Source organism: Hyperoodon ampullatus (genome assembly GCF_949752795.1).
Source record: "Hyperoodon ampullatus genome assembly, chromosome: 2".
Taxonomy (NCBI): domain Eukaryota; kingdom Metazoa; phylum Chordata; class Mammalia; order Artiodactyla; family Ziphiidae; genus Hyperoodon; species Hyperoodon ampullatus.
Window position 1 is genome coordinate 54,461,420 of NC_136915.1, and position 26,973 is coordinate 54,488,392.

Genomic DNA, 26,973 nt, shown 5'->3' on the forward strand with positions numbered 1-26,973 from the left:
CTCTTTCAATGAAATAAAAACTAGGTCAACTGAACTATTTTATAGTAAGAAAATACTTTATGTCTTAAATTTCTACTTTCTTCTTAAAAAATCCATGTTTAATAATATTCTCAAAAAGTCATTATTTATCTTATAAAACAACTTAAAAACAGGTTTCTGAACCTATGATTGTGACAAAAGACTAGGTTCAAATTATATAACCTTACCTTTTTCTTTTCCTTTACATCATATAAAGCCAAACTTGCAAAAATGGGTTCAATTTCAATCTCAAACCTTTAAGAAGGAAAAGGATGAAGCAGTTTAAAAATAAAGTACATAGTTCAAGAGAAATTCTCATTCCAAAAATAAATTCTCTCAATACCTTGTACTTCTCTACATCTGTGCTACACCATCTATACTGCCCCTCTTCCTGAAACACACTTCTCCATGTATATCTTTCACAGTCTAAATCAACCATTACTACATACTTCAAAATCTTAAGAAAAAACAAAGTCTGCCAGGTAACAAATATAAAATCATCTCTAAGGAAAAAGATACTTTGTCTTTATATTCCTCAAGCCAAGAACAGTGTCTGATAAATACTACAGATTTCAGTGAATGTTTTTTCAAGTTTTAAGACTAGTTATATAACTGAGGCAGAGTCATCTTCACCTAGCCAAAAATGCTCTAAAGCTCAGCTTCATAGGCAACATTAAATGTTTAGTAGAATTTAAACTTATGTTCAGAACAATACTTTTCAAAAGGACACAAACACAAGTATAAAATCTACCAGGATTCTGTTATACTGGTATTCAAAATATTATTCCAGAAAATAAAAGTTACATAGTAAACAAAATAAATACTCACTTGAGTGATAAACATTTTACAAGAAGTCTTTGACCAAAATGTTCTTTGGGCACCTCAGGAACACTAAGTCGTTCTATTGGTTCTTCCTACAAAATTGACAAGCAACACCAAAATGAACATGCTTACCATATGTCAACCCTTTACAATTTATTTTTTAAGAACTTATTTTATTAATCTACTACTTTTAGTCTTCACAAGTGAACACAGAAAATAATGGCCTATTTATCCTCAAACATGAGTCATTAGATCGTAAGTGTGCTCAACTATATTTCATTTACAAAAAGCATAGCTACGTTTCAATTAAGTTTTATTCCCTACATTATCACAATGCTACATACAATTCATACTCCCAAAACATCTATCTTAATAATCATTTGCTTCTTTATATTCAAATTATCTATACCTCATCTGGTGATGGATGCAAAGCAAAGAGTTCCTTATGACGGTTTGCTTTCCTTTGGTCATCATTCTGACGGTCTATTTCTTCATTTGGAGTTCGATCAAGTAAATTGGGAAGCAAAGCATCAGGAAGTGAATTTTTCAAGTCAAAAATACTGCAGGCCCAGCTACCCCTTGGAGTATCATCTATTGACATTGAACGTCTTTTAAGATCATCCTGTCATGCAAAACATTAAATATATTAATCAATGAATGAAAAAACTATTTTAAAATAATTTCTTATAGTCATTTAAAAATAAAAGTATTACTTGCTCATCCTGGTAGTTGTTGCCATCTGGAGCTTCATCGGATTCAAAGACCTGTTTTGGCAAACCTTTTTGCCTTTCTTTCTGTTTATCTAATGTATTAGGATTAAATCCTGTTCCCAGTTTATGATATCTATTCAAAATAAAATAATTAAGTAAATATCAATTTTTGAAAAATTTTCACTTTTTCATCATCATTATGTAATAAGCCAATTGTTCTCTGCATTATTTCTTTACATAATAAGAACATATTCTGGCAGTTTTGAGTGTATTAAACATTTAACCAGAGGTTTAAGGAAACTTCCATCCAGAGTTCCTTTAATCCAACTAGAGAGCATTTCTGAGTTTCCAAAGGTAAATCATATTGTCCTTCCTTTTCATGACAATCATGTGGATATAATTTAAGTTGTACTTTGAATTCAGAGAATTGGTCAGTAAAAGGAAAGGATGGGAAGCCAGGTTAAAGAATAAAATGAGAGAGCAGAAAATATATCCTGCATTCATAACAATGTAAATTTTTAAAAGGCAAAATACATATAAAGCACTGAAACTTAAAGTTCCAAATAGCCAAAAAAAATTTGCTATATCTCATTATGTATAAAAAATCTTAAACAACCTAAAGCTTCAGGCGTCTAAAATGAAAAAATAGGGACTTCCCTGGTGGCGCAGTGGTTAGGAATCCACCTGCTAATGCAGGGGACATGGGTTCGATCCCTGGTCCAGGAAGATCCCACATGCCACGGAGCAACTAAGACCATGCGCCTAGAGCCAGTGCTCCGCAACGAGAGAAGCCACGGCAATGAGAAGCCCACGCACCACAACAAAGAGGAGACCCCACTCGCCACAACTAGAGAAACCCCGCGTGCAGCAATGAAGACAGAACACAGCCAAAAATAAAAAAAAAAGAGCCTGTAAAATGAAAGAATAGCAGGTTCTACACCACTGTATACATATATTCTTAATTAACATATATTGTTGTATAATATATATATTAGGCTAAGAACAACTCTTAAACTAATGTATACTTCTTTCCTAACAACCCAATGTCCAAGAATATTAGAAACACTATGATCAAAGAGCAACTACTGTGTCACACCTCATATTGTCAAAATGGGGGAAAGTTTAACTGGAGCATAAACAATTATAATTACCAGAGGATGATATGGTTCTATCAGTCAACTTATGACATAGTAAAGAGTCACACTTAATATGAATTATTCACATGTCTTGCTGCGAAAGGTACTGAAATAGCAGCTACATGATGCTCACATCATAGCATAATCACAAAATAAAAGAAAGCATTTTTCTCTGGAATAACTAAAATAAAGATATGCAATATAGTAACATGAAAGATATTACTCAGAAGCAGATATTTTAATCTTTCATGAAATGTTTAAAGTGCCTTAATTTGTGTAAAAATGCCTGTAAAGTGACAAAGTTTGAATTCAAACACAGGTCTGTTTAACTCTTTATACAATGTTGACTAAAGACAAACAGACAAAACTTTGCAGCCAAAAACCATTACCAGATATTTTTGAAAGATACTAAACTGTTTTCTAGTCTTTGCACCTTTTTTCCTCAAGGGAAACATTTGTATTTTCCTTAAAGGACAGAATACACTGTTGCTTTTCTATATGAAAAAGGGTTTTTTTTAAATAACATTTTATTATTACAGAACCAATCCATGCTCATTGTTGAAAATTTTAAAATACAGACTTGTAAAAATAAAATCATTATATTTCTACTACTCAGAGTATCAGTGTTGAACTCCTAGTATTTAACTAACGGGATCTTTTCCTGGGTGTATGTATAATCATAAGTATATACATATACGTAAGTATATACATACTTATAGTTTTTGTATTTTTTAATAAAAATGAGATAATGTGAAAAAAGTGCCTTAACTGAGAAACTAGATATCTAAGCTACTCTAATAAACCAGAATACTGTTTCATTCTTCCTCCTTTATGTCCTAAAAAACTGATAGTATGAAATTCAAGAGAGCTGAGAAGAATGACATGATTCATGATCAATACTCTTTTCTATATTATCATTCTGTTCCTGTAGTCAGTTGCTATGATAAGGCTCTACAAGATTACCCATCCAACACCACCATTTCTACGACTCTGTATCTTGGCATTCTCTCCCTCACTTATTCTGTTCCAGCCACACTGACCTCTCTGCTATTCCTTGAACATTCCCATCATGCTTCCAATATGGAGCCTTTGCGTGTACTGCTCTTGCCTCTGCCTAATACACTCTTCCCCCAGATATCCAGAGGGCTTACTCCTTAACTTCCTTCGTGTCTTCGCTCAAATTCATCTTATCAGAAAGGCCTCTTCCGATTAGTTATTCAAAGTGGAATCACCTCTTCTTGGCTCTCCCTATCCCCCATCCTACATTTTTTCTCTACAAGACTTCCCTCTATTCTCCCCAACTATTATATATTTATCTGTGTTTGTTTAATGTCTATTGCCCTCAACCCCAAGTAGAACATAAGCTCCATGAGGGCACGGAGTTAGTTTTATTGACTGCTGTATCATCACTGCTTAGTATAGTGCCTGGCACATACTAGCCTCTCAGTAAGTATGTCTTGAATGAATAAAGTACTTTCTATCCTTTTACCCTTCTGTGCTGAATTATGGAAAAATTTTTTGGTTTCATCTTATAACTTACTATTCCACTTTTCAGTCACATCGGCTCTGCCATTAAACCCATCTGCTGAGTGTAAAAATTTTTTTTCACTGAACAAAATTTTCACTTCCAAAGATAACCAGTTGATTTTTTATATGGTTACCATAACTTTTTCACATCTCTTCGAGAATATTAGTTACACGTATGGGTCTTGATGTGTGTTCTATTAACTATTTCCTAAATTGCAAGTTCTTTTATTTGTAGTTTGATAATTCTCTTTCAAGTGCACTGGTTTTAATCAAATGGTTGGCAATTCTAGGTTCTAATGCTCATTTTTTAATTTGTAAGCCCATATCTGTCTGAAAATACTGTATCTGCTTAGCCAAGCACATATCCAGTGGCTGTGGAGAAGAGGCACCTCATGTTTTCAGGCAGAGTCTGCCAGTCTTCTGGGTATGAGGGCTCCTTCTTCTTCCAAGGTATGCCCACCCCAGGCACAACTGTATGAGCTTAAGCCCCTATATTTAGTGCTCTTAAAATAGGCAGATACCGGACTTCCCTGGTGGCGCAGTGGTTAAGAATCTGCCTACCAATGCAGGGGACACAAGTTCGAGCCCTGGTCCGGGAAGATCCCACGTGCCGCGGAGCAACTAAGCCCGTGCACCACAACTACTGAGCCTGCTCTCTAGAGCCCACGACCCACAACTACTGAGCCCGTGTGCTACAACTACTGAAGCCCATGTGCCTAGAGACTGTGCTCCGCAACAAGAGAAGCCACCGCAATGAGAAGCCCGCACACCACAACGAAGAGTAGCCCCTGCTCACCGCAACTGGAGAGAGCCCAGGCGCAGCAACCAAGACCCAACACAGCCAGCCAATCAATCAATCAATAAATAAATAAATAGGCAGATACCTCTGCTCCCACTTCTATGCATAAGGAAGGGTATAAGAGGTTTCAAAGTAACCAAATGTCCAACATTTACCCCAGGTCCCCCTTCCACTGCCTGTATTCACTGAGCCTAAAGCTCTACTGAACCTTTTGCATGTATCTTAGATTATTCTGTGCTATGGTTTTCTGTTGTGTTCCAGTCATACCTTTTATATTTCAGGGATACTTTAAAACTTCTAGTCTACCAAAAGTACCCCTTTGTCTTCCATTTACTACTGAAGGTAATAAATAATATCTAGTATAACAGAAAAAAATACAAGCATTAGAATCTGATGCCCCTAGGTTCTAATCCTAGCTGTCCCACTTTTTGGCTATGGGACCTCAAAGAAGTTACTTAAGAACTCTGAGCCTGAGCTACCTTGTCTGTTGGAACCTTAAATGAGATGAGTGTAAAGTATCCAATAAAATGCCCAGCATATAGCAAATAACCATAAATGTTAACTACTGTACCCTCTTGGCTTAAATCAAGGTCAGCAATCCCCTGATTAGAATTAAGTAGCAAGACGACTCCATGATTCTAAGGTTAATATATTTTACAACTAATCTATTTCTATTAAGATTTCTGATTACAGGTTTCCAACATACATGCATAAAGGTAAAGACTTTTGAGTTATCTGACAGAGGAACAGTCTTCTTCAGTAATCTCTAAAATCTGGCTATTGAAATACTTATCAAAATTGTAAGTTCATAAAAACAGCTCTTCTTCATAAAGGGTAGCAGACTGTATTTTTATTAGGTCACACTAAAACTAAAAAGCATGTCAGCAGTAACCCCAAGAGTGAAACACAGTGAAATAAGACAGTTGCCCATAACAGCAACAAAATAAGCAATGGATACATCACTGTTACTAGTACAATTTAGCACAGATAACTTCATTTCTCAAAACTGCAATGTCATAACAGAATTTTCCACTACTTCAGTAATTATACTTCCTTTAGAAAATAAAATAAGGCTAAGAAGATTCAGTATGAAGACCCTTCTTCATTATGCAAATTAGCAAAGGAAGAGTAATTTTATTTTATTTCTTAATCTGACTTGATATTTCAAACACCATCCGTCAGAAACATAAATTTTGTGGTAAAACAAAACATTATTTTTACAACTACTTACTTGCTTGGATGTACAAGTCAAGGATCTGTAAATATTCAGTTAGTTAATAAAAGGCAGAGACCTTTCAAACAGCTTGATCTAGAAAACTAGCTATTAAATTTAACTTAACCAATTCAATAAATTGGATTCTTTTTGAGAAATACAAATTATTCATCAATATTTACCCACAATTTCCCAAAAGGATTAGACGACAAATCATTATTATATATTATTATTAGTTACTAATGATCTATGCTAATATAGAAATACTATCCCCACAAACATATTATTTTATAAGGAAAGTAAGAGAAAGTAATTGTGGAACTCCTAAGAAAAAAATATCTATATGCAAAGGTTCTTCTTTTACTTTCTCAGCTATTTTTTAAATGAATTTTAAGGTCTCATAATTAGTATTAATCTACCTTAATCCATTTGCAGATCCTACTCAGTATTTTTAAATGTCATAATGAATATATAACTTACTTTCTGATCACAATTGCCCAGTCTTCTGTATAACTTCTTATACAATCTCTAACATGTGGATCCATTTCACTATTTTAAAAAAGAAAATATATTTATAATTTAGACAGGAAAGCATTGATGTTTGTGAATTCTGCTGCTGCGCTCTTGTTCATATAATGGGAAACAACACTACCACAAGAAATAGAATCTAAATAAAATAATGGAAGGTAGCTTTTTTATAGTTACACTAAAACCAGAAATAGGTAAATGTCTCCTTACCTTTCTTCAGGTACAGCTGAAACAAGGGTTCTACAGTCCCTAGGACTATAAACCACTTCGATATCATCTGGAGGGAATTCAATCAAATCCCTTAAAAGCCCAGAATCCACAGCTAAGGGATGAGTAATGAGGTAATCTTCCAAATCCACTGGATCCACTGCTTCAGTAAGGGGCACCTTTATAAACAGGGATGGATGTGAGAGGTGGGTATAAAGGAAGAGGTGTACACAAGAATTTTAAAACTTAAATAGATTTATTATTTAAAAAAACGTAATTTTCCCCTTGCTATTTCTAAAATGTCAACAGATATTCAGCCAGATGAACTAAAGAAACCACAAAGTGTTGGGTCATACTCTCTCTGATCTTCTTGCTTTGATTTTGCCCATAACTCCCACATAAAAACAGTAAGATAATTAACAGTTTTATAATACTATACAGTGACAAAATACTCACTGGAGGGATTCTTTTTTATAATTTGGAATTTTCATTGCTAAGTTTCTTAGTGGTGCTTTTACTATTTGTTGTTACTGTTATCCTAATTAAAAGGTACAACCATACTGCAGTAGGGGGAAAAATGGCCCTCCAAAAGATTGCCAAATCCCAATCTATGGACCTTATATGTCAAAATAAATAAATAAAATATAAAATAAGAGTGTTTGAAGATATCATTAAGGATCTTAAAAGAGGGACATTACCCTGGATTATCTGAGTGGGTCCTAAATGCAATCATATATATCCTTATATGAAGATAAACAGAGATTTGGGCCACACCAAGAGGAAAGCCATATGAAGACACAGAAAAGAGAGATTTGAAGATTCTGGCCTTAAAGGTAGAAATGATGTGCCACAAGCAGCCACCAGAATCTGGAAGAGGCAAGAAAGTGATACTGAAGGGAGCCTCTGAAGAAAGTGCAACCTTGCTAAAACCTTGATTTCTGCCCATTGATACTGATTCCAGACTTCTGGACTCCAGCACTGTGAAAGAATACATTTCTGTTGTTTTAAGCCACCCAGTTTGTGGTAATTTGTTACAGCACCCAAGGAAACTAATACACAGACCCTATTAAAAGTATTATTAGCAATAATAGGATATTTGTGGCATTCCTTAGCCAAGCTGAAATTATAGTTTTTGATAAGATACTCTATTTCTTATCTAATTCAAAAAAGAAAATTATTCAGGCAAAACTATAAATGATTATACAACAAATGTGCAGTTGTGGACCAACGAAAATAAGAATATGTTATTTTTCAAGATGTTCAACTGGGTAAAAACACTGAGACCTGCCTACTGTGCAAGTTTGCATTACTACAAAGAAGGTGCTTTAACCTATACTTCTTTGGACTGAACAACTAGGTAGAGCAACAACATTTTAAAGTTACTAAGTAAAATAATGAATGACTATCACATCATAAACACTCAAAAGATAGTAGCTATTATTATCATTATCATTATGTTTTCTCATTTAAACCTCCCCCAAACCCTATAAGTTAGAGATAATTACTATTTCAATTCTACAAATAAAGGCAATTGTGCTCAAAGAAGTTAACTTCTGAAAATAAAATAGCCACAAAATGAAGAGCAAAATTTCAAACTGGGTCTTTAAGATCTAAATTCATGGTTTTCTCTCATAAGCATTCTATCTTACCTATTCTACCAAATACATAATACACTATCATGATATGCTTAATAGAAGCATAGAAGCAATTCATCAGGGAAAGGGAAATCTTTTTCAATTACTGTTGCTGGAAAAATTGGATATCTATATGGGGGGAAAAATGAACTTCAATCCTTACATCACAACATACACAAAAACTAAACTGAGATGGACCATAGATATAAACATAAATGCTAAAACTATAAAGCTGCTAGAAGGAAATATAGGAGAATATCTTCAAAATTTGGAGTAGGCAAAGGTTTCTCAGACATGACAGAGAAAGAGATAATCGTAAAAGAAAAATTGATACATCAAAAGATGGTTAAGAAAATGAACAGGTAAGCCACACTAGGAGAAAATATTTACAAAATACATTTAATAAGGGACTGGCATCTAGAATATATAAAGAAGTTCCACATCTCATAAAAACAAACCACTCCCTCAAATAAATGGCACGGGGCGGGGGGCAGCTGGTAAGACATTCAGAAAGGAAGATATAAAAATGGCCAGTTAGGGACTTCCCTGGTGGCGCAGTGGTTAAGAATCCATCTCCCAATGCAGGGGACGCAGGATGGATCCCTGGTCAGGGAACTGGATCCTACGTGCATGCTGTAACTAAGAGTTTGCATGCCACAACTAAGGAGCCCTCGAGCCCAGCTAACGAGCACACGTGCCGCAACTAAGACCTGGCACAACCAAAATAAATAAATAAATTAAATTAAATTTTTAAAATAAAAAATCCAACGGAGTCCATAAAATAAAATTTGTTAAAAAAAAAAAAGGCCAGTTAGCACATGAAAAAGTGCTCAACATCAAAAGTCACAAGTAGGTACTTCCACTTCCAGGAAGATGGAGTAGACATACTTTTCTCTATTCTTCCCACTAGCTAAAACTACAAACCCTGAAGATTATATATAAAATAAACATAAGACGGCTCTGAAAGGTGGATAGACAAAGGCAGACCAACAGGGACCTCGGGACCCAAGGAATAGCACAACAGTGAGTTACCTAAAATTTCTTTTTACCTTGTATACTCCAGACCTGATGCTAGAGAAGCCTACAACCCAGAAACACCAAGGAGCACAGAAAAACAAAAAACACAACCAATGCCTGTTCTCCCCAGCCAAAGGACCAAGACAGCAGCAGCCTAGCAAAATAGAAAATGGTTAGATAATAACCACTCTACTCCAGCCAAACATCACATGAAAAACTGTAGTCCCACCCATATCCACACCAGCAAAGGCCAAATGGGGAGCTAGACTTCACCCTCACCAAGCTGTAACAAGCCATCCCAACACTACCCATTCAGCACAATGTCAGAGAAGTCAGAGTGGGGAGCTGAGATTTTCATATCTACTGGAAGGTAATGAATCCTCCACTCCCACAGTGTCAGTGGAGTCCACACAGGGAATCTGGACACCTATTCCTATACAGCAGTAACAAGAACTCCTTCCCCTTACTGCTGAGGCAATGTCAGGTGAGGTCTATATAATTTAATACCTATAGGGTGAAGAGACATAAAGGTACATAAGATTTCCACACTTCATTCAAACTGGTAAAATGTCAACACCAGAAGTGTGATTAGTTATGTATATACAATACCTTAGGCAACCACTAAAAAGACTATACAAAGATATGCACTCAACGACATTACAGATAAATCAAAATGGAATTCTAAAAAATGTTCAGATAACCCACAGGAAGACAGAAAAAGGAAACTAGAGAAACAAAAAGCAGAGAGAACAAACAAAAAATAAAATGGCAGATTAAAGCCCTAGCAGAATGATAATAACATTAAATGTAAATGGCCTACATACACCAATAAAAAGATAAGAGACTAGCAGAATGGATTTAAAAACATGACGTACCAGTATGGTATACCAAAAGCTCACTTCAAAAAAGACAATATAAGTAGGCTGAAAACAGAAGGATGGAAAAAGATATACCATATATACATTAATCAAAAGAAAGCAGAAGTGGCTATATTAACATAAGATAAAGTACTTCGACTTCAGTGCAAAGAAAAGTACTGAATAAAGAGGGACATTACCTGATGATAACAGCTATGACCCATAGCAATCTTAAATGTGCATGTACTAAACAACAGAGCTATAAATTATGGGAAACAAAAACTGACAGAATTAAAAGAAGAAATAAGATATATCTACAGTTATAGCTGGAGACTTCAAGACATCTCTCTCAACAACTGAAAAAAAACCAAACAGAAAAATCAACAAGGATATGGTAAAATTCAACAGCACCATCAACCAATAGGATCTAATTGACATTGTTTTATAGAACAATCCACCCAACGACAACAGACCAAATACTTTTCTCAATGGCCCAAAAAGTAAACACCAGGATAGACCGTATCCTGAACCCTAAAACAAACCTCAACAAATTTTAAAAAATTGAAATCATACAGAGTGTGTTCTCTGACCATAATGTAATCAAACTAGAAATTAGCAACAGAAAGACAACAGGAAAACCTCCAAACACTTGAAAACTAAAAACACAGTTCCAAATAATCCATGAGTCACAAAAGTCTGAAAAATGAAATTTAAAAATTACGTTGAACTAAATGAAAATAAAACATAACAAAATTAGTGGGATGAGGAAAGTGCAAATCAAAAACACAAGATACTACTTCACACCCATTATGGTGGCTATTACCAGAAAATGTAAAATAACAAGTGTAGGAGAGGATATTGAGAAATTGGAAGTCTTGTGCACTGCTGGTGGAACTGTAAAATGGTACAGCTGCTGTGGAAAACAATTTGGTGGTTCTGGAAAAAAAAAATACCAAAACACACAGAATTATCATATGACCCACCAATTCCACTTCTAGCTATATACTCAGAAAAACTGAAAATAGAGACTCAAACAGATACTTGTACACTAATGTTCATAGGAGCATCATTACCGATAGCCAAAAGGTGAGAACAATCCAATGTCCATCAACAGATGAATGGATAAACAAAATGTGATACACACATACAATGGCATATTTTTCAACCTTAAAAAAAAATGAAATTCTAACACATGCTGTAACAAGCATGAACCTTGAAGACATTATGCTGAGTGAAATAAGCCAGACACAAAAAGACAAATATTGTATGATTCCACTTACATGAGGTATGTACATATAATAGACAAATTCATAGAGACAGGAAATAGAATGGAGGTTACTGGGGATTGGGAGGAGCAGAGGAATGAAATTTTTTTTTTAATGGGTACAGGGTTTCAGTTTGCGTTAATTAAAAAGTTTTGGAGGGCTTCCTTGGTGGCGCAGTGGTTGAGAGTCCGCCTGCCGATGCAGGGGACACGGGTTTGTGCCCCGGTCCAGGAAGATCCCACATGCTGCGGAGAAGCTAGGCCTGTGAGCCATGGCCGCTGAGCCTGTGCGTCTGGAGCCTGTGCTCCCCAACGGGAGAGGCCACAACAGTGAAAGGCCCGCATTCCGCAAAAAAAAAAGAAAAAAAAAGTTTTGGAAATGGATAGTGGTAATGGTTGCACAAAATTGTGAGTGTACTTGATGCCATTTAATTGTACACTTAGAAATGGTTAAACTGATAAATTTTGTTGTGTATATTTTACCACAATATAAACACATACATACATAAATTTAAGCAAACATTTTTTTAAACTTTATAAATCAATGTTTCTCCACCTAAGAATTATTTCTGAGGCAGTATACTTTTCAGGATTCAAAGTGTCACAAATGATACTCCATGAAAATAATGACAAAAGCTGGGAGTCCTTACATATGTCTAATTCAAAACTAACCTTTCCTCAAAGATTGACCAATCATATCAAGAGTAAGGGTTAGGGTTGGTAAGAAAGCTATGACACTCTCTTAACAACACTAAATCACAGAGATGATAAATGATCTTGTTTCCCAAACTCACATAGAAAGTCACTGGTTTTCTAGGTGTAATACTAACTAGACTTGGAGCAAGGAAATAAATTTGTTTCTGCTACAACTGTCTCCACTCTCTCTGACTCCCATCAGAGACCACTGCCTGGGCTAGTTTTCAGATGTAGTGATAAGCTGCTTACAACTATAAATTATTTTGCAAGACTCCAAAGAAAGATCCTGTATTTACAGACTCAAGGGAGCAGATTGCAACATTATTTTATAACAGAGAATGACTGGGCAGTAGGCAGGATTAAAGGATGCATTAAGAAGCAATAGTGAAGCACTACAGAATCCCTTACAGGCAATGTGAGACACTATCTTACTTCAACAATCACTGCACTGGAATTCTGACTAACATGTTTAGTGTTCAGGTCTCTTTCAGTCTTTTCTGGTGTGCTGTCAAAATTCTGGTATTTGATTAGTGGTTGTTTTGGGATGGGGGAAGGGAGATAAAAGGGTGAGAGCTAAACAGTTTCTTTTTGAGGTAATGAAAATGTTCTAAATTGACTGTTGTGATGGTTGCACATATCTGTGAACATATTAAATCCACTGAATTGTAAATTAAATGGATGAATTGTATGGTTATGTGAAAAAAATCTCAGTAAAGCCATTAAAACAAAAAAAAGTTGAACCAGAATCTAATCGTATACAGGAAATACAGAAGATAGAGAAACAACTCTATGAGGAAGAAATTTCAAAAACGTTGAACCAGAATCTAACCAGTTACAGGAAATACAGGAGATAGAGAAACAAGTCTACAAGGAAATAAACATAAAATCCAAAAGGCAGGAAATTCTATAAGACAACTAATCCAATTTCCACAACAAGTCAACAGCATAAAAACAAACAAACTTAAAAGTTGGGGGAGGGAGTAGTATTCCACTGTATATATACACCACATCTTCTTTATCCATTCATCTGTTGATGGACATTTAGGTTGCTTCCATATCTTGGCTATTGTAAATAATGTTGCTATGAACATTGGGGTGTGTGTATCTTCTCTAATTAGTGTTTTCATTTTCTTCAGATAAATACCCAGAAGTGGAACTGCTGGATCATATTGTAGTTCTATTTTTAGTTTGAGGAACCTCCATACTGTTTTCCAGTATGGAGGAAAACATACGGCTGTACCACTTTACATTCCCACCAACAGTGCACAAAGGTTCCCTTTTCTCCACATCCTTGCCAGCACTTGTTATCACTTGTCTTCTTGATGATAACCATTCTAACAGGTGTGGGGATATCTCATCGTGGTTTTAATTTCCACTTCCCTAAGTACTTTTTCATGTACCTGTGGCCATTTGGATAACTTCTTTGGAAAAATGTCTATTTAGTTCTTCTGCCTATTTTTAATCAGATTGTTTGTCTTTTTGTTATTCAGTTGTATGAGTTCTTTATATATTTTGGATATTAACCCCTTATCTGATATATGATTTGTAAAAATTTTTCTCCCATAGGATGCCTTTTCATTTTGTTAATTGTTTCTTTTGCTGTGCAAAAGCTTTTAAGCTTGATGTAGCCCCAATTTGTTGATTTTTGCTTTTGGTGTTTGTGCTTTTGGTGTCATATCCAAAAACATCATTTCTAAGAACAACATCAAGGAGCTTCTTCTCTACATTTTCTTCTAGGAGTTTTATAGTATCAGGTGTTATGTTTAAGACTTTGATCCATTTCAAGTTAACTTTTGTGAGTGGTGTAAGATAGGGAACCAATTTCACTGCTCTGCATGTGTCTTTCTAGCTTTCCCAGCACCATTTGTTGGCCTTTCCCCACTGGATGCTCTTGGCACCCTTGTAGACTATTAGACGACCATATGAGCAACAACGTGGATGGATCTGGATGATATGCTTAGTGAAATCAGACAGAGAAAAACAAATTTTACGTTATCACTTACATGTGCAATCTATAAAATAAAACAAACTAGAGAATATAACAAAAAAAAGAAACAGACTCACAAATATAGAGAACTAGTGGTTACCAGTGGTGGGGACAGGGGGCAGGATAGGGGTAGGAAATTAAGAGGTACAAATTACTATTATAAAATAAAGAAGCTACAGTAATATATTGTACAGCAAAGGGAACATAGTCAGTATTTTATAATAACTCTAAATGGAGTATAACCTTTAAATATAATGAAACACAGTGCTGTACACCTGAAACTTATTTAATATTGTAAGTCAGCCATACCTCAATTTAAAAAAATAAAAGTTAGAGGAGGGAGAAACTTCCCTTTTTTTTTTTCAAATGCAAGTGATCTAAGACCAAATTCCATCTGTGGATTTTGTTTTATCCTGATTTGAATAAACCAACTATAAAAAGATATGTATGAAATAATCAAGAAAATTTAACATGCACTGGATATTATATGATACCAAAGAATTATGGACTGTTAATTTTGTTAAGTGTGATAACAGCACTGTGGTTAAATTTAAAGATGTTAATGTTTATACTAGTCTGCTTCTATGTATGTTTGAAGATTCCCATAACTTAAAAAGAACTTTTTCAGAGAGAATACAAGAAGAGAAATTGAAATCAGCAAGCTCTGACAACCCTTCAAAGGAATTTTGTTGCAAAAAAGAGCACAGAAATATTGGAGGTTGGAGACTGATGGAAAAGTGGGGCAAAAAAAATGCAGATTTTTTTTAAATGGGAGAAATAACGGCATGTTTGTATGTTTATATACTGGTGGGAATGATCCAATAAATAGAAAAAGTGATGATATAAAAGAGAAGGGAGGGGCCTCCCTGGTGGCGCAGTGGTTGAGAGTCCGCCTGCCGATGCAGGGGATACGGGTTCAGTGCCCCGGTCTGGGAGGATCCCATATGCCGCGGAGCGGCTGGGCCCGTGAGCCATGGCTGCTGAGCCTGCGCATCCGGAGCCTGTGCTCCGCAACGGGAGAGGCCACAACAGTGAGAGGCCCGCGTACCACAAAAAAAAAAAAAAAAAAAAAAGAGAAGGGAGGACTTCCCTGGTGGCACAGTGGTTAAGAATCTGCCTGCCAATGCAGGGGACACAGGTTCAAGCCCTGGTCCGGGAGGATCCCACATGCTGCGGAGCAACTAAGCCCATGCGCCACAACTACTGAGCCTGTGCTCTAGAGCCCACGTGCCACAACTACTGAAGCCTGCGCACCTACAGCCAGTGCTCCACAACAAGAGAAGCCACTGCAATGAGAAGCACGCACACCACAATGAAGAGTAGCCCCTGCTCACCACAACTAGAGAAAGCCCACACGCGGCAACGAAGACCCAACACAGCCAAAAATAAATAAATAATTTTTTTAAAAAAAAGAGAGTAGGGAGAATTCCTAACGTACTGTATTTGAGCGAGAGAACTTGGGATCTAGTTCACTAGTGGTTCATTTAAAATAACTGGTGAATAGACAGACAATACGGGTACAGATGATAAAAGGTAAACACACATGGTGGTAGGAGTATGTGGAAGTTCTTTCTGACTGCTTCAATATTCTCAGTGAAACAGGGAGCCAAGTCATCCTAAGAGTGAAAATGGGGAAGAGCAATTAGGGTTTTAAGGAAAGAGTAGGAGATGAAATGGGTCAACTAAAACAGTGGGAAAATGAATGGACTAGGAAAATAAAATGTTTGCCTAGCAATGTTAAAGCCTTCATGAGTTAGTGGTCATAAATTTAAAGTGAGACCAGTCAATGGGATCTGTGTGTTTTCCTCCAGCCACACTCAGCTGCACAAGTGCAAGTATGAAGTAAGCAGAAGGTTGGATTTAAACAGCATTGAAGTAGTGCAAAGGACATGAGAAGAAGTTAAGGAAGCCAAGAGTATATACAAAAGAGCAATTATAATGATCAACAAATAATTTAAGTTTGGTAAGGAGAGAAAAGAGGACATCAAGGGGTGAGAGACACAAAAAAGTTAGTATGATCACAAATTCTAGGTCCCAGTGGTGTTGAAGGACAGTTGAAGTCAGAGCACCAGAACAAGAGAGCAAGAAAGATAAGAAGTGGTATTAAGAGAATAGGAAACATAAAACTGAGATTACAGGAGGCTTATGGTTATTCATAATGACTAAATCCAGGGATGACTATGGAAGTGAATAGTTAAGGTGTAACACAGAATGCAGGAAATCAGTTGAAAAGAAGAGTTCAAGACAGTAAGAGGGTATTAGAAGGATCATCTCCATGTACATTGAAACCATCCAGAAATCTATATATTCTAAAATTTCTCCAATCAGTATGTTACTGTTGTTAAAAGTAAACTCCATGTTTTAAAATTTTAATAACACAAACATTATAAACATGTCGCTATAAGTCAATCAAACTATTATGCTCTGGCATATGATGTTTGTTCAATAATTGGTGCCATTTCATAACTAATCAGAAAGTGTTAATACAACTTCACCCAAGTCACTTTTAATTACTTTTTCAGTTTTTGACAAATGGTTTTTAATTCATATTCCTACTATAACTAATAAGTACCAGTTTTTTATCAAAATTGATTATCCTCATGCCAGCCTCTTGAATAAAAAACATATATTTATATCTCTGACATAGCACCTGGCTTAAAGCAATAATTCAATAACTATATTCCTATCTATTAAAGGAGATAGATAATACTATGAATCTACATAATTATTTAACATTGACTTCAGTACCTATTATTTCTAGAATAGATTCCTGAATTTTCATGTATGAATCACCTTGGGTCTGGGAAGTTCTAATTGTAAAATTCCAGAGTTGATTAAATCCTGAATGTAAAGTTTCAGAGTTGACTAGGAAATCAACACTGCTATAACACCTCCCAACACTCCTCTGACTCAAATTTCAGAAAAGAGTGAGATAGCAACAAATAAGGTTGTTAGTGAGAGTAGTGATGGAACCCAATCTACTGACTCTTATCTTTCCATTATTTTTTTATGGCCCAGTCAGAATTACACAGTAACATATCATATTTTAAATATGCTACTTACTGTGGTATGATGGGATATACTGCCAACAATGTTGAGGTTTTTGAGCAGTTGGGGAGAACCACTGTACTGTCCAGAAATCTGCTTCCTAACTTCAGCAGCCACAGTTCTACAACAAAAAAAAGCAAATACATTGTTTTTAAAAAGAAAACAAACTAACTTAAAATGGGAGAAAGCTAAGTATTTTTAAAAGTCATCTAAAAAACAACAAAATCTCAGCACATCAATAAGGCTATAAATTTATAAGATATTTTGGTAAATACTGCTTATAATTACAGTAGAACATCTTTATAATGCTGATATAGGGTACAATACTTACAGCCAACTTACATAAGGATTTTTTTGTATATGGCATTTCAGGGAACATATTGATACTTCGGTTTATGATAGAGCTGGAAGCTACAATAAGATGTATATATTAATGTGTATATATTTTAAGGATATAAAATTAATTCAAAGTACTTTATAAACAATATTCATGCCCCAGAAAACTATTCCCTATTTTTACTTAACTAATAAAAATTGTCTTTATACTCTGGCATTAATGGCTTTCCATAATCTGACCCTAATCACCTTTTCAGCCTTACATATCCCTTCCCAAATTCTTCTCAATGAACATAAACTGCTTCCTAGAATGCTGTTTCTCTCCTGTATCCACAAATTCAACTCTTAACTAGTTTTAGGGGTAAAATTCAAATGGCAAGACTTCCATAAAAGCTTCTTGACTCACCACAGCTAAAATACCATCCTTCTTAAAAACTCTTAGAGCATTTATCATAACCTAACTTGCATTTTCCTCCTTCCTAGTTATTTTCTCCACGTTCATGTATGCCCTATATAAACAGAGGCAGTGGTTTCATTCATTGCTATTTCCCCTAAAATATTTAGCATGTGGCACTTAAAACAGAGAAATGTATATTTAGTCCTATGAAATATATAGTATTACTGACAAATGAAGTAAACCACAAAGGCATTACCATAACATAACTTGACCAGTAAGTCCTTATTTGAAACAGGATTAAAGTTTAGAAGTTCCACGATTTCAAGCTGCTTGTTGACCCTTGGAAGCATACTAGTATTTCAAATTTACTAAATGACATTTCTAGGGACTTCCCTGGTGGTTCAGTGGTTAAAACTCCGTGCTCCCAATGCAGAGGGCCCGGGTTCCATCCCTGGTCAGGGAACTAGATCCCACATGCCGCAACTAAAAGATCCCACACGTGGCAACGAAGATCCCTCATGCCACAACTAAGACCCAGTGCAGCCAAATAAATAAATATTTCTAAAACAAAAATATTTTAGACATTTGAATGACTTTGTAGCTCATTAAGCTCTATATTCTTTAGACTTCACAAAATTATAAACCAAAATATTCAGTGAGTCTTAAATCCAGTAATTAAATAACTTCCTCACATTAGTTACATTTTTACTAAGTAAAAAATGTAACTAAAGAACACAAAATAAAGACAACTATTAATAGATTTTGTATAATTATTTTCCTGATGTCAATATCTAACCTCCACCCTATGATCATCAACTGGTCACTATTTTATAAACCTTGTCTTTTGTTCTTTTACTCTTTTCCAAAAAATAAACCCTACCTTCTTCCTATCATTCCACTGAACGTAAAGTGAAACAGGCCTACTGCCTTCAATTCTGGGCCAGATTGATGATACTTTTGTTCTGGAGTGTTCTCAAATTAATGGTTGAATTCAGAGCCCTGAACATCTTAGTGCCCATTCAAATTTCCAGCTGAATTTCTAGACAATTTCATTTTCCAAAAATTATCCAAATTTATGATATAATCTTTAGCCTCCTTCTTCTCTTCCATACCCCCTTAATTTTTTTCATATTCAATCACTCCACACACATCTCTTGAGCACTGTTAGGAGCTGACCACTCGGTTAGAAATTTTTGATAGAAAGGTAAAAGAGTTATCATTTTTAAGGCTCAAGATACTGAATTAGCTCAACTTTTTCTTTACAGGTGATCTGAAGTACTTTAGATCATATTTGTGTTTTATAAAAGGCTAATCTGTTATTCATAATTGTCAAAACTTGGAAGCTTATCCTTCAATAGGTAAATGGATAAACAAACTATGGTACATTCATACAATGGAATATTATTCAGCAGTAAAAAGAAATGCACTATCAAGCCAAAAAAGACATGGAAGAACCTTAAAAGAATATTGCTAAGTGAAAGAAGCCCATCTGACAAGGATACAATACTGTATGATTCCACCTATATGACATTCTGGAAAAGGCAAACTATGGAGGGGTGAAAAACACTGGTTGCCGGGGGTTGGAAGAAGGAGGAAAAGGAAGAGATGAGTAAGTAATGCACAGGGATTTTTAGGGCAGTGAAACTATTCTCTATGATACTATCATGATGGATACATATCATTATACATTTGTCAAAACCTATAGAATATACAACACAAACAGTAAACCTAATGTAATCTATGGACTTTAGTTAATAATAATGTATCAATATTAGCTTATCTATTTAACAAATCTATTATAACAAATGTATCATACTAATCCAACATGTTAATAAAAGGGAAAACTTGGTTGGGAAGTAAACATGGGAACTCTCTGTACTTTCCACTTTTCTGTAAATCTAAAACTGCTCTCCCAAAAAGGTCTACTGAATTTTAAAAAATAAGTAAATAAATAAAAAAGACGAACTCAGAACAGACAAGGGAGGAAGAGAAGAGCATGAAGAAACGATTAGAGGTTAGAGATGAAAGCTAAAGGAGGAATGTAACCTTTGAAGGAGGATACAGATTGAGGAGGGGGCAAAGGGCAAATTCTGTAAAGCGACTGGATGTGAGAAGACAGGAACATTCACTGCAGTTTATGACTCCCCTTAGGTTTTTAATGAAGCCTATACACTGTGAATGTTCATTATTATGTTTGGTTTAAAGGCCTTACAATCTCCTGATCCTGTTGTCAAGACTGAGATGAAAATATGAAAAAGCTTTTAAAAAGAGAGAGAGAGACAGAGAACAAGTATTGTGGCTATCTTCCTCAGTGCTACTCAACTCAGTCTACCAACCTCAGCACTACCTCAGTGCTTCTGTTTCTCAGTGTTTCTGGGGCTAAACCACAAGTAATCTGAATTCTAAACTGCTATATGGGATCAAGTTCAAGATCTCAGTAACTGTTAAGACTTGCTATTACTTCAGGTACGGCTAAGAAAGAAAAACCTCGCTAATTAAGCAATACACTATCAATTAATTGAAAGACATATCCTGATTTCAGAAAATGTTAAAAAGTGAAACAAAATTTAAAATATGATTACTTCAAAAAGAGACAATCTTTCATTTAATAACAATCTTTCATTTAATAACAGAGACAAACAAAGGATAATCCCCACATTACAAATATTTATCTTATTTATACATGACATAATTTCCCCCAAAGAGAAAATCAGCAATAATTTGAAATAAAAACCATTTCCAGACTGAGCTGTAATGGCAATAAAACCATCTGCAACCCAGACAAAGGATGTATTTATACTGAGACCCTCTGCATGAAAAGATTTCCTCAATGGTAAGTGAGGAAATTTTCCCAAATTAAAAAAACAGTATCTGGCTTCCCTGGTGGCGCAGTGGTTGAGAGTCCGCCTGCCGATGCAGGGGACACGGGTTCGTGCCCCGGTCCGGGAAAATCCCACATGCCGCGGAGCGGCTGGGCCTGTGAGCCATGGCCACTGAGTCTGCGCGTCCGGAGCCTGTGCTCCGCAATGGAACAGGCCACAACAGTGAGAGGCCCGCGTACCGCAAAAACAAACAAACAAACAAAAAAACAGTATCTCTTAACCATACTATGGTCCAAAGTATGCAACACAAGAAATGTAATGAATAAACTGTTATCAGGAATAACAGTACCTGTTATCAATTAAAATCCTTTATCACAGATTACTTTTTTAATAACAATTTTTCCTACTCCTAATGAAGCTCATATAGTAAAGCAATACAAGGAAGTCTTTTTTACTTCTAATAAGCTATTAGTATTAACTGCAAAGTGGAAAGAAGAGTAGGTCAAAAATTCCATAGTTACTTACACTCTTAAATTATAATAGCAGAATATCTTCTTCCCCTTCCAAAAGCACATGATCCAATATTTAACTCCTTACCAACTCTCTCCATTTCCGTAAGCTCCCTTACTATGTCAACATGAATTACAGTTTTTACAAAAGCAAGCACTCGCTAAGGCCGTTCACCATGGGATATTAGAAATAACCAACAAAGGATCCGCATCCTGAGGGAAAATTATGTTGCATTTATTTAACCTTTCCTCTAACCTCGTCCCACTTTCAGATGCCCGATCAACCATGATTTCCAGAACGTCCCAAGGCCAATCTGGGCCTCTCTCATCTCTAGTCATTCTTCATGGAACCAGAGGAAACACCTGAGTAAAGATGAGTAAGGAGAGTTTAGACTAAAATAAAAGAGGTTAGTTGAGCTACTCCTATAAAGTCACAAAAAAATATCTGCAATGTAATATGCAAATAAGAGAATAAGATCTCTTGGAACTGGCACTGTTTATATTAAACACAGAACTCAGGGGAAAAGTGTAAGGGAATATACCATGGAATATACCAGGTAAGGGCACATATCAGAGACAAGGCAAGAAAGGGCTAGCTAAAAATCCCCAAAAGAAAAAGGACAAGAACAGATGATACTCCAATGCTGTGACTATCCAAGTCCATGATGGATGACTGATGGATTGAATCACAGTTTACCATAGCATATAGTTCGTATTAAAGACCAAAAGAGGCAAAATAAAGAAAACAATAGATTAAAGAAATGCAACACTGTATCACCTTTCCAGTATTTGTGCCTCAAATGTTTAACCTGAACTGAATCAAACCTGTATATCTAACATCCAGATTACAAGAAATACAGAGAACAGTGTTAACAATACAAAAAAAAAGCAATCAGACAAAAACCAGAAGAAAGCTCATTCTAAAATGTCAAGTCTCTTCAACAAGTCAATGTGATGAACAAATAAAGGCAGTGGGCTAAGTTTTAGCATAAAAAAGACTTAAGACTAAAAATTAAAGTCTACTCAAAAAGGGAAAAAAAGACTTAAGAGATATAACCAAATGCAATGAATGGTCCTTAACTGGATCTTGATTTGAACAAACCAGCTATAGAAGACATTTCTGGGGATAATGAGAAATTTGAACATGGACAAGGTATTACATAATTAAGAATCAGTGTTTTTTTAATGTGGGAAGACAGTATTAAAACAATGGAGGGAAATGTCCTTATGTTTTAGAGATGCAAATTACGTCTATAATTTAGTTTAAAACACTTCAGTTATTGTTACTCTGCCTTAACAGAGAAAACCAGCAAACTAAATATGGAATACAGATGTGCCAAATACTCTTCAAGAAGTATATCATATCCTCCATATATCCCTGCCTGATTATTTCTGCCCTGTTTTCCTCAGGTTAGACACTCGTCCTCTGTGCTTTCAAAGCATTTTGTGTTTATACGCATTCATTTAAGGAAATGGAGTTTCCAGGAGGCTAGTTCAGACAGGCAGCAGACTAGCTAGACTGCTTTCTATGGTGGAATAAGAACCTGGCCTTGCTGACAGTTTGATTTCTGCAGTGAGAAAGCCTAATGTTTATAAACATTCTCTTCGATAGAAGCACATAAACTGCAAAGTAGATTTTTCTAGAATAGTAGTAATGCGACCCACAGATGTAAAAGTATGGTGGACAAAAAAAAGGTGTGGTAAAGTATCAGGAATATGGCTTCTCAGGCCTGGCACACTCTCCCTCTTCAGCGGTACCTTTGCAACCTCCTTGAGGAATGAAGGAGAACAAGGAAACTTTACTTCTGATAGGAGTACGCTATGTCTCTTTTTTTGTATAAATGTCTCAAAGCAGGCTAATTTCTGCCATCAAAGAAAACAAACATTTTTTAACTCTGTCTGGTGCCATTTTCCTATCAAGAACTACCTCACTGTGATAACCGAGCAGTACCTTAGTCATAGCACCTATCAAATTGTTCTGAAATCTAACTATCTCCTTGCAAGGAACTAAGCGCTTAGCTTTACTTATCTTTGCACCCTCCAGCAGAGTGCCTAGCATACTCTGGGTGCTTTAAAAATGTTTAAAAAGCTGAAGTGAAAAAAATGAGACTATAGCGAAATTCATAATTCCTCCCCCCAAAAAAGTAGTTCAATAAGAATGCTAGAATGGAACAATTGATAGGAACTTCTTGAGTGCAGGAACTACATTTTATTAATCTTTACATCCTCAATGTCTAAGACAACTAAGACAATGGGGGGGGGGGAGAAAGGAATGGAGAGACAGGTGTAGTGGAGAGAGAGAAAAGGAGGTAAGGGAAAAGGAAGAATTTAGAGACTACCTAGTATATGGACTTTCCAAATGCCTTTCAGAGGAAATTAATCTATAAGTATTGTTGCTTTCTAATTGATTGGAAAGAGACAAGAAGTATGCCTTTTTATCTATTACTGTCAAGTAGTCAGGTAAGTGTTTGCTGGGGGGAAAAAATCTGAATCAACAGAAGAGTTCTACATGTGTAAAACCTTTTCTTTAAGAGCCTAGCTGACATCATTACTATCCCACTTGTTAACTGGTAAAGTTTAAAAACTACTACTGAAGAAAAAAAAAAACTCCTAATGAAACACAATGCTCTCCTATTCTACGTGAAACTTTTCTCTTTTAGCAATGTTTTAACAAGATAACATGTTTATTTATCTCAAAGTAGTCTCTAATACGTCATTAGCATATCTGCAAAGGGCTGGTTCTAGAACTACATTCAAGCTCTACAATTATGTAAATAAACTTACTATGAGAAGCAGAGAAAATAAGATTTCTCTAGTATGGAGTGAATAAGATTTCCCAGTATGGAGAAAAGACAAAACAACTTGATAAAGGAAGACATCTTTAAAAAAAATGATTAAAAAAGTAAATAAAAGGAAAATGTACATGGTATTAAAAACTCAAACTTCACAAAGAAGTAAAAACAAAAGGTATAACTCTCTACCTTTTCCAATCCCCAACCCTATTCCCCACATGTGACCACTGAATATTTTCTTAGGTGTCCTTCAAGAAAAAGATGTGTGTACATCAGTGCGTATATAAGAAATCCTTATTTTTTAATATGACGTATGACATCATACATAACCTTTTCTCAATATCTTACATTATACACTTAATATATCTTAGGAATCTTTCCATATCAGCACATAAAATTAATAATAATATTCTAGCAATATTTATCAAGCATTTACAATGTGCCAGATACACATAAAAGTGTTAAATTTGATATACCTCATTTAATCTTCAGAAGAACTCATGAAGTAGGCACTATACCAGCATACTGAAGTTTTAAGACGTTCAGGTCATACAACCAATAAGGAACAGCATTAAGGTCTCAACTTAGAGCCCCCACTCTTAACCACTGTTCTCCTTTTTATCTGATATAGAGTCCATAAAATGAATAAACTGCAACACATTTAACCAGTCTCTACTGTAGACATTTAAGCTATTTCTAGTCTTCGCAAAGATCATCGCTTGAACGTAAGCTCCACTGAGAGATTTTTGTCTAAATCAAGAATTATGGGTGATTTTTATTTTATCTTTTGGGCCTTTTGTATTTCCACATTTTCTGCAGTACCATATATTATTTTATAGTAAGAAAAAAATAGATATTTTTAGATAAACTTGAAAAATAGAGTAACTTATTAAAGGCAGAGGCAGGGTTTGAATTCAGATCCATTAAACTCCCAAGGCATCTTTCCATGGAACCAAGTTTCCAAAGGTAAATAATTCTAGTTATAGTTTATATTAATTATTTCTCTATTCTCCAGAACCTAACCAGGAGGTCAGTTAAAGATGCCCAGTAAAAATTTCTGTAGTATATACCAGCATATTAATAGGAACACTATAATAACTACCACCATTGCTATGATCTGTTTCCTATCTTTCATGGATGGCTAAATAAAACTCCCATCTGAGGCACTGTCATTTGTAAGTTATCCTGTGTTAAATTCTTTAGGAATTAAGGTCCAGAGTGGACCAGTAACCACTAAAACCCCAAGAAAACAAAAACACATACAGGTTGATTTGTGAAACCAAAGAAGAGGAATAATCCTTCTCTATAATACACTTAACATTTAAGACATAGTTCCTTTTGGGGGAGGATGAAGGAAAAAAAGATGTCAGATGACTCATGTATCCCATCTGATGCTATTTTGGGATGACATTTAAGTTAAAGATTTAGAAAGCACTGTATTAAGGAGACTTGGAAGTCTCCATCATTCTGATCTACAGCATTTCACTATATCTCAATCTCCTCAACTAAAACATGGTGATAATAATGTTCCCTACTTGATGGAACATATTAAGTTATAACTACAGAAAAAAGATTTTTAAATTTAGCATTTGAAAAAATTAACACTGATCTGAAATTGGCAATTAAAAAGAAAACTGAAGGGAAAAAAACCTCTACTGTAAAAAGTCAATCCTCCCAAAAGGAAATAAATATATCCTTAACTCCACTCTACTTCATAAAAAAAAAGCCAGAATCTCCTTACCCACAAACATACAAATTATATCCTGGTGTAAACTGTATACAATTAGTTGCTAAACTCTGTTCATCCTAAGTCTTAAATACTTCTCAAATTTTCGTCCCCTCCTTCCCTTTCCTACAGCATCTGCCTACAGATAACATCATACTTAATGGTGAAATGCTTTCTTCCTTAGATGGGAAAGAAAGCAAGGATGTGTACTCTCACCACTTCTATTCAACACTGCGCTGCAGGATCCAGCCAGTGGAATATGGGAAGGAAGGAAGGAAAAATGGAAAGAAGGAAGAGAGGGGGGAAAGAAAGGGAGGGAAGGAGGAAGAAAGGAAAGGGAGGAAAGGAGGGAGGGAAGGAGGGAAGGAAAGGGAATAAATTAAAGGCATTAAGATTGGAAAGGAAGAAATAAAACTATCTTTACTCACAGACAATATATCCTGTAGGCAGAAAATCTTAAGGAATCCACCAAAAATTATTAGAACTAATAAATGAGTTCAGGAAGGTCAGAAGATACAAATTCAATATTCAAAAATCAATTGTATTTCTATAAACTAGCAACAAACAAACCAAAAATAATTCTTTAATTCCATTCATGATAACATCAAAAACAATAAAATACTTAGAAATAGATTTAACAAAAGTATAAGACTTGCACACTGACAACTTTAAAACTTTACTAAGAGAAATCAAAAAAGCTCGAAATAAATGAAGAGACAGTGTGTTCATGGATTTTTTTTAATTTTATTTATTTAATTAATTTATTTTTTTTGGCTGCGTTGGGTCTTCATTGCCACGCACGGGCTTTTCTCCAGTTGCGGTGAGCGGTGGCTTCTCTTGTTGCGGAGCATGGGCTCTAGGCGCACGAGCTTCAGTAGTTGTGGCACGCAGGCTCAGTAGTTGTGGCTCACAGGCTCTAGAGTGCAGG

At 35.4% G+C, this 26,973-nt stretch overlaps 1 protein-coding gene across 9 annotated transcripts in view; it reads right to left on the reverse strand.

The window, feature by feature from the left end:
- DOCK7 (dedicator of cytokinesis 7) overlaps positions 1 to 26,973 on the reverse strand; it is a gene marked incomplete at its 5' end in the record, with an annotated part of 199,434 nt that overhangs the window by 159,804 nt on the left and 12,657 nt on the right. For all 9 annotated transcript variants that reach the window (XM_079728572.1, XM_079728574.1, XM_079728571.1 and 6 more), the window contains 7 exons: positions 207 to 273; positions 847 to 932; positions 1,250 to 1,462; positions 1,554 to 1,683; positions 6,706 to 6,774; positions 6,964 to 7,139; positions 17,479 to 17,584. In XM_079728572.1, the coding sequence (XP_079584698.1) occupies positions 207 to 273; positions 847 to 932; positions 1,250 to 1,462; positions 1,554 to 1,683; positions 6,706 to 6,774; positions 6,964 to 7,139; positions 17,479 to 17,584 (847 nt within the window). The remainder of the gene's footprint in view (positions 1 to 206; positions 274 to 846; positions 933 to 1,249; positions 1,463 to 1,553; positions 1,684 to 6,705; positions 6,775 to 6,963; positions 7,140 to 17,478; positions 17,585 to 26,973) is intronic.